Here is a 14,171-nt window from a genome sequence, read left to right as displayed (position 1 = left end):
GGGGAAAAAAATCATTGTGCGACAAAATTGAAGAAAAAACCCTATTTTGTCACTTTTGGGGCTTCCGTTTTTACGCAGTACATTTTTCGGTAAAAATGACACCTTATATTTATTCTGTAGGTCCATACGGTTAAAATAATACCATACTGGAATACTTTTGATTTTGTCATTGTCATTTTCTGACCCCTATAACTTTTTTATTTTTATTCGGACGGGATGGTGTGAGGGCTCATTTTTTGCGCCGCAATCTGAAGTTTTTATCGGTACCATTTTTGTTTTGATCAGACTTTTTCATCACTTTTTTATGGTTTGAAATGTGACCAAAAATATGCTATTTTGGACTTTGGAACTTTTTTGCGCGTACGCCATTGACCGTGCGGTTTATTTAATGATCTAGTTTTATAGTTCGGACATTTACGCATCCGGCGATACCACATATGTTTATATATTTTTTTTATTTACATGTTTAATTTTTTATTATGGGAAAAGGGGGGTGTTTTGAACTTTTGTTCAGGAAAGGGTTAATACATATTTTTGAACTTTTTTTTTACACTATGGCAGCGATCAGTGTTATCGGCACTTGACTGCTCCTGCCTGGATCTCAGGCACGGAGCAGCCATTCGGGGATCGGATGCCGAGAAGAGCCCTCCCGGTGTCCTGCTCGCTGTTCGGGACACCGCGATTTCACCGCGGCGGTCCCGAACAGCCCGACTGACTAGCCGGGATAGTTTCACTTTCACTTTAGAAGCGGCGGTCAGCTTTGACCGCCGCTTCTAAAGGGTTAATACCGCACATCGCCGCGATCGGCGATGTGTGGTATTAGCCGCGGGTCCCAGCCGTTGATGTAAAAAATAAAAAGTAAAAAAGTGAAATATTTTTTTTTTTTTATTATAAACATATTTGGTATCGCCGCATGTGTAAATGTCCGAACTATCAAAATATAATGTTAATGATCCCGAACAGTGAACGGCGTAAATGTAAAAAATAAGTCCAAGGATGCTGCTTTGTCACATTTTATTCCCCAAAAAATTTATAAAATATCTAAAAGTTTTATATATGCAAATGTGGTATCAATAAAAAGTACAGATGATGGCGCAAAAAATGAGCTGTCATACAGCCTTATACACGGAAAAATGAAAATGTTTTAGGTGGTCAGACTAGGGCGATTTTAGATTTAGATTTTTTTTTTTTTTTTAAGCGGTACAAAAATATAAAAGTATCTAGCCATGGGTATCATTTTAATCGTGTTGACCCACAAAATAAAGAACACGTCATTTTTACCGTAAATTGTACAGTGTGAAAACGAAACCCTCCAAAATGTGCAAAATTGTGGTTTTCATTTAAATTTTCTCCCTAAAAAAATATTTTGGGGGTTTGGCGTACATTTTATGGTAAAAAGAGAGGTTTCAAGAAAAAATTCAATTAGTCACACAAAAAACAAGCCCTTATATGGGTCTGTAGATGGAAATATAAAAGAGTTATGGATTTTAGAAGGCGAGGAGGAAAAAACTAAAACTCAAAAATAAAATTGGCCTGGTCCTTAATCTGTTGGGGACGAAGGGCGTATCCATACGCCCGTGGGAATTTCGGTCCCCGCCGCACGCCGGGCGGGGACCAGACCGGTATGACTGCTGATATCTATCAGCAGGCACCCCGTGCAAATGCCCAGGGGGGTCATTAGACCCCCCCCCCCCATGTCGGCGATCGGCGCAAATCGCAAGTGAATTCACACTTGCGTTTCGCGCCGATTCCAGGTCATTACGGGTCTATGGTGACCCGGAATAGAAGGGGGTTCGTGGTTGTCTAAGACACCCAAGATTCCCCTGAAGGAATAGGAGTGAGGTGGCACGGGTGCCACCCCTCCTATCCCTGCTATTGGTGGTCTAGACGCGACCACCAATAGCAGATCGGGGGCAGATCGGTTTACTTTCGTTTTCCCCCGTCCTGCCCACCCATAGGCGGGGCAGAACGGGGAAACGAAGGGGACCGAACGCCGAAGGTCCACTTACCCCTCCGGAGGCTGCGGGCGACGGTGATCGGCGACAGAGATCAGCGGGCGGCGACGTCTTGCGGCAGAAGAGGACGGCTCCCTGGATCCGACGGAAGACGGTAAGTTGCCTAGGAACATCTGGAGGGCTACAGTCTGAAACTGTAGCCCTCCAGATGTTGCAAAACTACAACTCCCAGCATGCCCATACAGCTGTTTGGGCATGCTGGAATAGGTAGTTTTGCAACAGCTGGAGGGCTGCAGTTTGAGACCACTATACAGTGGTCTCTAAACTGCATCCCTCCAGATCTTGCAAAACTACAACTCCTAGCATGCTCAACCAGCTCTTTGCTGTCTGGGCATGCTGGGATTTGTGGTTTTGCAACATCTGGAGGGTCACAGTTTGGAGATCACTGGGCAGTGGTCTATAATCTGTAGCCCTCCAGATATTGCAAAACTGCAAATCCCAACATGCCCAGACCGCAAACAGCTGTTTCAGCATGCTGGGAGTTGTAGTTGCGTAACCTCTAGCTGTTGCATAACTACATCTCCCAGCATGCTCTTCGGCGATTAGTACATGCTGGGAGTTGTAGTTTTGCAACAGCTGGAGGCACACTGGTTGGAAAATTCAGAGTTAGGTAACAGAACCTAACTGAAGGTTTTCCAACCAGTGTGCCTCCAGCTGTTGCAAAAGTACAACTCCCAGCATGCACGGTCTGTCAGTACATGCTGGGTGTTGTGGTTTTGAAACAGCTGGAGGCTTGCCAACCCCCCCCCCCCCCCCCCCATGTGAATGTAAAGGGTACACGGGCAGGTTTACAGTAAGTTTCCTGCTTCAAGTTTGGTCTGCGGCAAATTTTTAGCCGCATCTCAAGCTCCTAGCGGGAAACTCACCGTAACATGCCAGTGCGAATGTACCGGACGTTAGTTACGGAAGATATTTCTTCCGTAACGATCTTCCGTAACAAACTAACGTCCGTTATCAATAACGGACTATAACAGATTCATACGGATATTAGAAAATCCCATTATAGTCTATGGGATTTTCTAACGGACGTATAGAATTTTGTTACTGCCGTTTTCAGCTGAATTTCACACGGATCTTCCTACGGATGTTTAAAAACAGAGGATTTTGTAGTGTGAAAGAAGCCTAATATGAAATAAAGGGTATAACACTACATATACATACCCTTACAATGTCCCCCCAATAAAAATGAAAAACGTATTGTACGGCAGTGTTTCCAAAACGGAGCTTCCAGCTGTTGCAAAACAACAACTCCCAGCATTTGCGGACAGCCACTGACTGTCCAGGCATGCTAGGAGTTAAGCAACAGCTGGAGGCACCTTGTTTGGGAATCACTGGCATAGAATACCCCCATGTCCACCCCTATGCAATTCCTAATTTAGTCCTCAAATGCGCATGGCGCTCTCTCATTTTGGAGCCCTGTCGTATTTCAAGGAAACAGTTTAGGGCCACACATGGGGTATTTCTGTAATCGGGAGAAATTGCACTACATATTTTGGGGGGCCTTTTTTTCCTTTACCCCTTATGAAAAGGAAAAGTTGGGGTCTACACCAGCCTGTTAGTGTAAAAAAAAAAAAAAATGTTTACACTAACATGCTGGTGTTGCCCCATACTTTATTTTCACAAGCAGTAAAAGGAAAAAAAAGCACCCCAAAATTAGTAACGCAATTTCTCTTGAGTACGGAAATACCACATATGTAGACGTAAAATGCTCTGCGGACGCACAACAAGGCTCGGGAATGAGAGCGCACCATGTACATTTGAGGTCTTAATTGGTGATTTGCACAGGGGTGGCTGATTTTACAGTGGTTCTGACATAAACGCAAAAACATAAATACCCACATGTGACCCCATTTTGGAAACTACATCCCCCATGGAACGTAACAAAAGTGGATCTAAAAAATGAATTTTTCTCTCACTTGCTGCAAGTAAGTGACAGCTGAAAGAGGAAAACTGTTGTATATAGCTAATGAATGCTATTTAGACAAATGCATAGGTTGGTGAGAGGGAAAGAATGGGCTATGGATTTAGTTCCCTGGAGTACCCCTTTAACTGGAGTGTTAGCCACTCATTTAATCTGTTAATACTGTAACTCTAAACTGTCTGGTTCTGTTGAACCACTCGTGCTGCCTGCTCCACTGCTCCCCCAGACCCCCCTGCTACTCTACCCCGGTTGTTCTTCCAGACCAGCTGGGTTCGGCTGCCCCTCCAGTCTGGGTTCCCTCCCTCTCCCAGTCTATATCTGACTTAACTCAGGTCTCCAGTTATGTGGTGACTGCCTTGGAGAGGCCCTCCCTACACCGGCCCTCCGGAGGGTCCCGCTCTCTCCCTATTCTGACGCTATCGCAGCATCATAGGGGTGTGTCATCTGACTCATCCCCCGAGTCTTCTGGCAGGCACGGGCGCACCCCTTGCAGGCATCGCCCCGTTACTCCGACCTGTAGCAAGCGTCGCTCCTCTAGAGAATGCTCCCAGGGTCGCGGCTCTGGCTCTCCAGACCTGCGTACCAGGTCCGTCTCTCTCTCTTCCAGGTCCGCCTCACACGTTCCCATTCACCTTGGGAACTTGTGGAAGAAGTTTCTTATTCGGCCTCTGACTCAGGACCGCACGGATGTGCCTAATGTGGTGTACTCATTGGTTGCGGCCATAAGAGACACCTTCCAGCTAAAGGACCCAGTAACTTCGGACGTGGTCCAGAAGTTTCCTTTCATCGGGTCAGACCTCTTCCAGGGCTGCCTCACCTCGTTCCCATTCACCTGGAGAACTTGTGGATGAGGTTTCTGATTCGGCCTGCTACTCAGAGGACCGCACGGATGTGGTGTACTCAGTGGTTGCGGCCATAAGAGACACATCCCATCTAAAGGACTCAGGAACTTTGGACGTGGCTCCAGAAGTCTCCTTTCTTTGTGCCCGACTGGCACTTAAGTCTTTCAGCTCTCACGCTGAATTTTACGCTCTGCGGGTATCCGCCTGAAGTTGCTCGGTGGGCCTCCCCTCCAACTGTGGATCCGCTGGTCTCCCGCCTCTCTAAGGCGCCTACCCGGCCGTTGGCTGATGCGGCTGCCTTCAAAAATCCAGCGGACATGAAGGTGGATACTTTGGCAATCTCTGCCTTTTGAGGCAGTAGGTTCTTCCTGCTTTTGCTTCTGCCTGGGTGTCAAAGGCCCTTTTAGTATGGTCTTCCAACTCCGCCAGGGTAGTCTTCAAGATCCCTCCGAAGGATTTATTTAATCTAGCTCTCTGATGTTCCGCAGCCAGAGATTTTTCTGTGTTCTGCTTCCATGTGCAGCCACTGTGCTGCCTTTACCACAAGCTACCTGGTAGCCACCGTTCCTTCATGTGGCTTTAAGCCTGGAATGCGGACGCCACCTTGAGGAAGTGAGGTGATGGGCGGAAAAAGAGTTCTTTATTACCTCTGGTAAGACTCACAGAACCGCTTTCCGTCGTAAGTCCTCTTTCCGGTTCTGCGGACCTTTGGTACCAACAAAGGGTCCAGCCAGGCGCCTTCATGGGAAGAGGGCTCCTCTTTCTGATCCCATTCCTTCCGGAGGTCGGCTATCCGTTCCGGCCATTTGGCGGCCCCATCAAGCACCCGTAGGTGTTCCTCGGCCTGAAGGGTCGCCCCCACCCGCCGACACCCCTCGGGTGGTTGGTCGCCTCTTACCCTCTGGAATGCCTGGACATGCAGCTTCAGGGGAACTTTTTCGAGGTTTATTCCAACCTCTTTGTGGTCTCCAAGAAAGGCGTTTCTGTTCGCCCAGTCTTGGTTCTCGAGTATCTCAGCCAGCATCTTGCGTTCCCATCCCAAATGGAGTCTCTCCGTTCGGTGCTGGCGTCCATGGTTCAAGGGGAGTTTTCGTTCCTTGGTGGACATCAAGGATGCCTGCCTCCACCTCTCATTGTTTCCCGGTCATCAGCGGTACCTCCGTTCTGCAGTTCCGGACGGTCATTTTCTATTGTGGCTATCCATTTCGGTCTGGCCACTTATCCGCAGACCTTTACCAAAGTCCTGGCGCCTGTGATAGCCTTTTTACGGACAACAGTTGTTTCCGTGATTCCTTATTTGGACTAACTCCTGATCTGAGCTCCAGCCAGGACCCAGATCCTGGAGAGTCTTAGTCTAAACCTCCAGACCTTGTCTCGCTTCGGTTGGATGGTCATTTGGGACAAGCCCAACCGCTCTCCTGAGGCTCCAGTTTGATGCGGCCTCTGCCCGCTTTCGATTCTGCCGACTCTTTTCAAGAGTCTGATGACTTTTGGCTCCCTGCTCCAGTTTCCATTCGCTTTTGCATGGATGTCCTGGGTTGATTGGCGGCTGCCGTGGAGGCCGTGCCATTTGCCAAGTTTCATCACCGTTCTCTTCAACTGGTGATTTTCTTCCGGTGGGACAGGTCTCCATTGTCTCTCGACCGCAAGATCGTTCTCTCTCGTCAGTCTTGTCGGTCCTTTCTATGGTGGCTTCGTTTTCCCCCTCATTTTTTTCGGAGGTGCTCCTTCCTGTCCATCCCTGCCAGTCTGTCAGGCTGGGAGGTGTTTTCAGGGACCGCCCGGTCTGGGGTCTTGGCCCCCAGAGAAGCTTTTTCCCCTTTAACATTTTGGGGCCTAGGGCAATTCTTTCTTGGCTTGCTTCTTGGGAATTTCCCTCCTGGGCGGAACTCAAGTTTCCGGCCATCTCGGTTATCTTCAGTCTGGCCGTCCCTGGGATGTGGTCTTCTCGGCCGGTCCTCAGTCGTCCAAGGCCACTGGTCCCTACATCCAGGGGTGTTTGCTGTGATCTGCAACCCCTGGGGCTCTCCAGGCGGGGACCTCTGCTTGTCCCGCCACAACCAAAGCGTTCCTCTCTTTTGGTCGAGCCTTGCCCTACCTTGTCTATTTGGCGGTCGGGCTTTGCCCTACCTTATGTTTCCTTCCTCTTTTCGGGGTCCTGAGGAAACTCTGTGGGATGTTTCCGCCATTCTAGTGGCCCAGCCTTGGCCCGGCGGGCGTGGTACGTCATCATGGTCAGGCTCCTGAACGACTTAACGTTGCGCCTTCCCTATTGTCCAGACCTCCTATCTCAGGTCTCCTGTGCCACCTATCCCAAGTCATTCGCACCATGCTCAGGGCTCGTAAGTCCTCCTCAGCAAAAAATTACCACCGTACCTGGCAGTCCTATTTTAGTTGATGTGAAGCTCAGGTCTTGTGTCTTGTTACCTTTTCGGTTTCCTGTCTTCTCTCTTTCTTGCAGTCGGTATTGGAAGTGGGGTTGTCTCTCAGTTCCCTTAAGGGTCAGGTTTCGGCCCTTTCTATTCTTTTCCAGTGTCCTCTGGCTTCTAATTCTCATGTCCTGACCTTCCTTCAAGGAGTAGCACATGCTGCCCCTCCTTATCGGTCCCCTTCTCCCCGTGGGACTTAAATCTGGTTCTGGGTGTCCTCCAAGGTTCCCCTTTTGAACCTCTTAGGGAAGTGTCCTTGCGCCTTCTTTCTTGGAAAGTGGCGTTTCGTATAGCTATCACCTCTATTCGGAGAGTGTCCGAATTGGCAGCTCTTTCCTGCCGTTCTCAGTTTCTGGTGATTCACCAGGACAAGGTTGTTTTCCGGCCAGATCCTTCTTTTTTGCCTAAAGTCGTTTTGGCTTTTCATCTCAATGAGGACTTCGTCCTTCCATCCTTTTGTTCCGCTCCTTCTCATTCCAAGGATGGTTTACTCCACAATCTGGCTGTGGTGCAGGCCGTTCGGTCCTACCTCTCTGTCACCGCTTCCTATCGTCAGTGCGATCCTTTTTCGTCCTTACGGAAGGTCGTTGCAAGGGACAACCTGCTTCTAAGGCCACCATTTTTCGGTGGATCCGGTCTGCTATTTTGGAAGTCTATCACTGTAGGGGGAAGATCCCTCCCTTCAGGGTTTTGGCTCATTCTACCCGTTCTGTTGGGGCTTCTTGGGCTCTCCAGAACAAGGCCTCGGCCTTGCAGATCTGCAAGTGGCTACCTGGTCATCTTTGCATACTTTCTCTAGGTTTTTACCGGGTTCATACCTTAGCATCGGCTGATGCTAGTCTGGGCCTGAAGGTGCTGCAGGCGGCGGTGGTTCAGCCGTCCGCCTAACCGGGTTTTCTTCTTCCCACCCAAGGGACGGCTTATGTACGTCCCATGGTCTGTGTCCCCCAATGGAGCCGATAGAGAAAAGGAGATTTTTTATTACTTACCGTAAAATCTCTTTCTCGAAGGATCCATTGGGGGACACAGCTCCCGCCCTTTTGGGCATTCTCTTTGGTTCTCTGTCCGAGGGTGAGTTCAGTTATATATATTTCTCTGGTTCTCGGACAGTTCGTGTTTTCTTCTTGACCTGTCAGTCCTCTCCTATTGCTCTGGAACTAAAACTGATTAGCTCAGGGCCTGGAGGCGGGTATATCCTGCTGGGAGGAGCCGACTTTTTTGTTGGCATAGTGTCATACCTCCTAGAGACAGCAGCATACACCCATGGTCTGTGTCCCCCAATGGATCCTTCGAGAGAGATTTTACGGTAAGTAATAAAAAAATCTCCTTTTTTCCTCCAGCTGTGAGCCCTGCACTCACAGCTGTCAATCAAGGAAGTGTGTCCATGACATAGGTGATGATGCATGGACACAGCAGGACTAGTATGTGTCCAAGCAGGCAGGGGGGGCAGTTGTATGACTGGCTCTTTCAGTATGAAATACAGAAAATGTTCTAATGAAAGCAATTGCAAAACCTATTGGTTGTGCATTCTTTACAACATATCAAAAGTTTTTGTATCTGACAGTGCCCATTTAAGCATAAAATACTCCTCGTCAGGACCTTCCAATGACATCATTGGGGCATGGATTCCAGGCATTCAGGCAGATCTTTCACATGGTAATTCTGCTTCAGGCTAGGTTCACACTTCTGAAGCTCTGGATGGAAAATTCTTACTGAATCAGTCAGCGCTAGGATTGCGCTGACATTGCCGTCCCGGAGCGGATTCTGCTTAAGGGTATGTTGACACTACGGAATTCCCTGCGGAATTCCGCAGTGTGAACTTAACATTAGTGTGAATGGTTCTCCGCGAGACCCGTTCACACTGTGGAATTTCAGCGACGGACAGTTCCGCCGCTGAAATTGTTCCGCGCAAAGAAAGAAAATGTTTATTCTTTGTGCGGAAGTCCGCGAGCACTGCATAGCCATCAATGGTGACGGCGCAGTGCCCGCACGGTCCTTCCGCCGCCTGCCAGTCTGAATCTGTCTCAATCTGTATGTGAGAATGGACAAAACCATTCTTTTGGAAGCAGAATTTCATTGGCAGAATATCTGCCACTAAAATTCTGTGGTGTGCATTGTACAGCGGAATCCCATTGCCAGCAATGGCACTTGGCTGCATCGGAATTTCCAAGCAGAATTTTCAAACTGAATTCCGCTCGAAAATTCTGTATTGTCAACATATAGCTTGAACCTGCATCAAATAACTTGTGACACTGTTTTTGCGTGAAGAGTAGAGAAAGTTCAGTAAGGAAACTCTGTAGTGTGAATGTAGGCTGTTTGTGCACGTTCAGGTTTTTAATTGCAATTATTGAATACAAAGCCAGGAGTGGATCAGTCTTTACTCCATAAGTCTCGTCTATTCATGATCTGTCTCTCTGGCTTTGAATTCACTTATTGCAATTAAAAACCTGAATGTGTGAACACAACCTTCTATATACTGTATAGTGCTTTAAATTTAAAAAGACAATAAAATTAGATACTTTGCTCACGTTTAGTAGACACAAATTATTTCTTTATTTTGTAATCTCGCGTCTTGTTATACATCATGTCATGCATTGACCGCCATGTAACCCTAATCATTTTGTTGCTTTCCTTTTCAGACTGCAATCAGTGAAAACTACCAGACTATGTCGGACACTACTTTCAAAGCCTTACGCCGGCAGCTGCCAGTGACACGCACCAAGATTGACTGGAACAAGATTCTTAGTTACAAAATTGGCAAAGAGATGCAAAATGCCTAACGTGAACACTGCATGACTGGATGATTTTAGTGTCTGTGCATATAAATAAACATGATTACAAAAGTATTTGGAACTGCCAACTCGCCTGGTCAGCATGGCCCTTTGCTATTAAAATAGGAAATCACTGTAATATTAAATAATTCAGCTACAGCACAACATTTACCTTCTACGTTTCATTTCAATTTGTTTACATTCGGGGGTGGTATACGTGCTGTATTGGAGCGAAAGAGAAAATATGACTGTAATGACATAAAATAAGCTCTTCAGTGTAAGGCTAATGCAAGGATATTTAGCGACACATGAGAAAACTTTCAGATCAGACTAGTCGGTACAGTTCTACAGCCTGTTGTGCCACTTCTAGCATGGGGCTCTTAAATGTGGCTCTGCTGTGTGAGGTGCGTTACTTGTCTGAAGACTTTGTTGTACCTTTTACATATTTTGCTAAGTTGAACTAACCCCCTTGAAGTAAATGAAGTAAGGCTAGGCTCTCTCATTCCGAAATGGAGAAATCAGTCATTGCTTAAATATATAGTAAATGCTTTCTTCCCATGACTGCTATTCAAATTGGCTTGAAATCCATCTGCCCTTAACTCTTATTTTATTACATAGCCGCCAATGTATTATAACAAGGCAAATTGTAATATATATATAATCCTGTACTCATTATCATGTCTGTCAGTTTATTTTTCTGTTTCTGCACTTGAAATGTATTACAATTCAATGTGACATTAAAATGCAGATTTTCTATTTCTCAGAGTGCATCTCTCTATTGTGGCAAGTCGCCTAACTCTTCCCTGCACATGAAAGTTCATGTTTTATTAAGAAAGGACATATTCTTTTTAAGGAAAGGTCACGTTTGCCATATTTTGCTGCGTATTTGCTGCTGCATATTTTCCTACCCATCAAAGTCAATAGGTTGTAAAATCAGCTGCAGAAAATATGCAGCAAAATATGGCCTGTGTGACCCTAGCCTAGGGCAGTGTTTTCCAAACAGTGTGTCTTCAGCTGTTGCAAAACTACAACTCCCAGTATGCCCGGACAGCTGAAGGCAGTCCGGGCATGCTGGGAGTTGTAGTTTTGCAACAGCTGGAGACATGCTGTTTGGAAAACACTGTTCTAAGGCCTCATGCACATAACATTTTGCCCTGTATTACGGTATGCAAAATAAAACTGAATTGCAGCTGTTTTTAGTAGAGATGAGCGAAGTTACAGTGATTCGATTAGTCACGAACCTCACGGCTCGGCAGTTGCTGACTTTAGCCTGCATAAATTAGTTCAGCTTTCAGGTGCTTCGGTGGCTGGAGACCCTTTCCTAGGACTTTTCCACCTTTTCCAGCCCACCGGAGCACCTGAAAGCTGAACTAATTTATGCAGGAAAAGTCATCAACTGCAGAGCCGAGAAGTTTGTGACTAATCGAATCACTGTAACTTCGCTCATCTCTAGTTTTTAGCTTTCAGTGAGGTTCCAGTGGCTTTTAGTGGAGAACACTGTCACGTATATGACATATGATGAAGCCTCATTACAACCAATATTTGGAACTGGTGTGATATAAATACCAAATAAACTTGTGTGTATAAAGTCTTAAAGGAAATCTGTCACCAGTGTCACCTGCATTAACCTACGGTACCAACAGTGCAAGTGACACTGATGACGATACTTACCTTTTCCTGTTCCTCGGAGGGGATCTCCAGTAATTTCCTCCATTTGCTCCGCTCCAGGCACCTGGCTTGGGACATGGGCGGAGTTTACTGATTTCACTGCTGCTGCGAGACCCAGCAGAGAGCAGCGGCGGCTTGGGCGGAGCTTAGTGACATCACCACTGCTGCTCCCTGCTGGGTCCCGATGTGAGAGAACAGCAGCGGTGACGTCAGTAAGCTCCGCCCGTGCGCCAAGCCGGATGCCCGGAGAGGAGCTAATGGAGGAGATTACTGAAGATCCCCAGAACGGGAAAAGGTGAGTACCATTGTCATTAGTGTCACCTGTACTCTGTCGATACCGACAGGTTAGTGCAGGTGACATGTTTCCTTTAAAGGGTATGCTCACACGGCAGAATTTCCATGCAGAATCCGGCAGAAATATTCAGCTTGGAAATTCTGCTACATAAAGTTAACATTTATGACGAGCGACACAGGTAGTGTGAACAAGTCACGTGTTCACACTACCTGTATTGTTCATCATTACTTTTAAATAGGATTTTGCACTGCAGTAGATCCACACTGGAACTGCACTTCTTTCTAATTTTAACTTTATGTGATGCCCTGCACCTTTCAAGCTGCATCCGGGAACCACCAGAGGTAAGCTGATACAAAGTGTGTTATGAAGTTAATATTGTGGTGAATGGAATTTCTGCTGTCCTATTCACACGGAAGATACATTTTGCAATAAGAATCAACATGCTAATTCTTTTTGCAGAATTCCTCGGCAGAGTACCATTGAAGTCAATGGGGCTCTGAATTCCGTCTGAAATCGGTGAGTTAAATGCAAGGAATTTTGTAGAAATTCTGTGCAGAATCAGCAAAACTGCAAAAAATCTGCTGCCAGCAGAACGGAATCTGAGTGGAAGCATGGAAATATTGCCTAAAATCATTTTCGATCCTAAAAGGAAAGCTTTGAGCAGGAGATATAGACTCTGTATATGACCCCAGCATGTGAAATGTCAAGCAGGGCAGGTAGTACATAGTGACAAGTGACTGCAGAAAAAGCGTTCTGCTATGTGGTCACTTGTTTCCTGTTGACGGCCTAAACCTCATAGCAAACAGAAGACTTAAAACTTACTACTGAAAACATAGTTCACATAGCAGAAGACTAATATGCTATTATGTCCTATGTTTTACTTACTGTAATGCCTAGAAAAAATGATTTACACATCATAGATGCCGACCAGCCAGGATATTAGAACCACTGACTATTAAAGTAATACCATTACTTTGTGACAATGAGGGGCATTTATCAAACCTGTGCTTTCTTTTGTACTGGCTTTGTTGCTGAAAAGTTGCGGAATTAGTGGCGGTTGTGCAACAAATGTATCAAATGGTGCACAGACTTTGCTGAATGACCACAGGACTGTTCTACCTTAAATGTCGCAGAGATTGGCAACCGTGTGACAATGGTATTAAATGTCCGGGGTAATCCGGAGGAAAACAATTTTTTTCTATGCTTCAGAGGAAGTTGTGTAGTTCTTTTCAGTCTGACCACAGTGCTCTCTGCTGACATCTCTCTCTGTGTCAGGAACTGTCCAGAGTAGGAGCAAATCCCCATAGCAAACCTCTCCTGCTCTGGACAGTTCCTGACGCAGCACTGTGGTCAGACTGAAAAGAACTACTCCACTTTCTGTGGAGCATACAGCAACTGATAAGTACTGGAAGGATTAATATTTTTAATTTTTTTTAAGTAATTTACAAATCTATTTAACTTTCTGGAATCTGGTGATAAGAATAAAATTGTCACAGTCATATAGGGATGCTCTGTGATCTAAATCTGGCCCATGAGACTTTTCACGAAGTGTCGCAAATTATAAATTAGTAACCACTGCACAAGGTGCTCTAAATAAGAACACTTCATGGTCAGGAAATGCAAACAGTCTAAATGAAATGTCGCACGGGGCCAGTCTGTGACTTTTCCTGCGACAAATTGACAAAAAGAAGCCGTGTTAAATTGATAAATACCCCTAAATGTCCCCTGTTAAAGGGTGAGAGAGATTAATGTGGTTGAACCTGTCACCAAGTTTTAACCTATATAACGAGTGGCGACAAATAGGGGTAAATATTGTGTCCTACCATGTCTGGATGTCTGCTGGTACATCTAAAAATTTGGAGAAAATAACTTTTATATAAATGTTACACAGAGTATGTAAATGAGGCTTAAGTAGTTACCAGGCATGCTCAATTAGTCAGATGTGCGGCTGCTGAAGTAGTCATGGCTCCACAGGTTGTAATCACACCTATAAAGGCACAGATAACACCTATCTAGGTATAAATGAGCAGCTCAGTCAGGGCCTGATGTCATTGCTCACAGCTAGGCTGTCAATCATGTCTGGATAGGCGGTATTGCAGCCAGGGGAGCCATGACTACTTGAGCCTCATTTACATACTCCATTTGACATTTATATAAAAGTTGTTTTGTCCAGACGTGCCAGCAGACATCCAGGCATGGTAGAGCACATAATAATAGCCCCTATTACGTG

General features: G+C 46.1%; 1 protein-coding gene across 1 annotated transcript in view; it reads left to right on the top strand.

The window, feature by feature from the left end:
- The window catches only part of CAPZA2 (capping actin protein of muscle Z-line subunit alpha 2), a 63,535-nt gene extending 52,794 nt beyond the window's left edge, over positions 1-10,741 (top strand). The window contains exon 10 of the mRNA XM_056573852.1: positions 9,847-10,741. Coding sequence (XP_056429827.1) covers positions 9,847-9,987 — 141 coding nt within the window. The 3' untranslated portion in view covers positions 9,988-10,741. The remainder of the gene's footprint in view (positions 1-9,846) is intronic.
- The last annotated feature ends 3,430 nt before the right edge of the window (positions 10,742-14,171 follow it).

The sequence above is a fragment of the Hyla sarda genome, chromosome 4, assembly GCF_029499605.1.
Source record: "Hyla sarda isolate aHylSar1 chromosome 4, aHylSar1.hap1, whole genome shotgun sequence".
NCBI lineage: Eukaryota > Metazoa > Chordata > Amphibia > Anura > Hylidae > Hyla > Hyla sarda.
The sequence above is the reverse complement of the archived record's forward strand: the minus strand, read 5'-3'. Positions and strand labels throughout refer to the sequence as shown.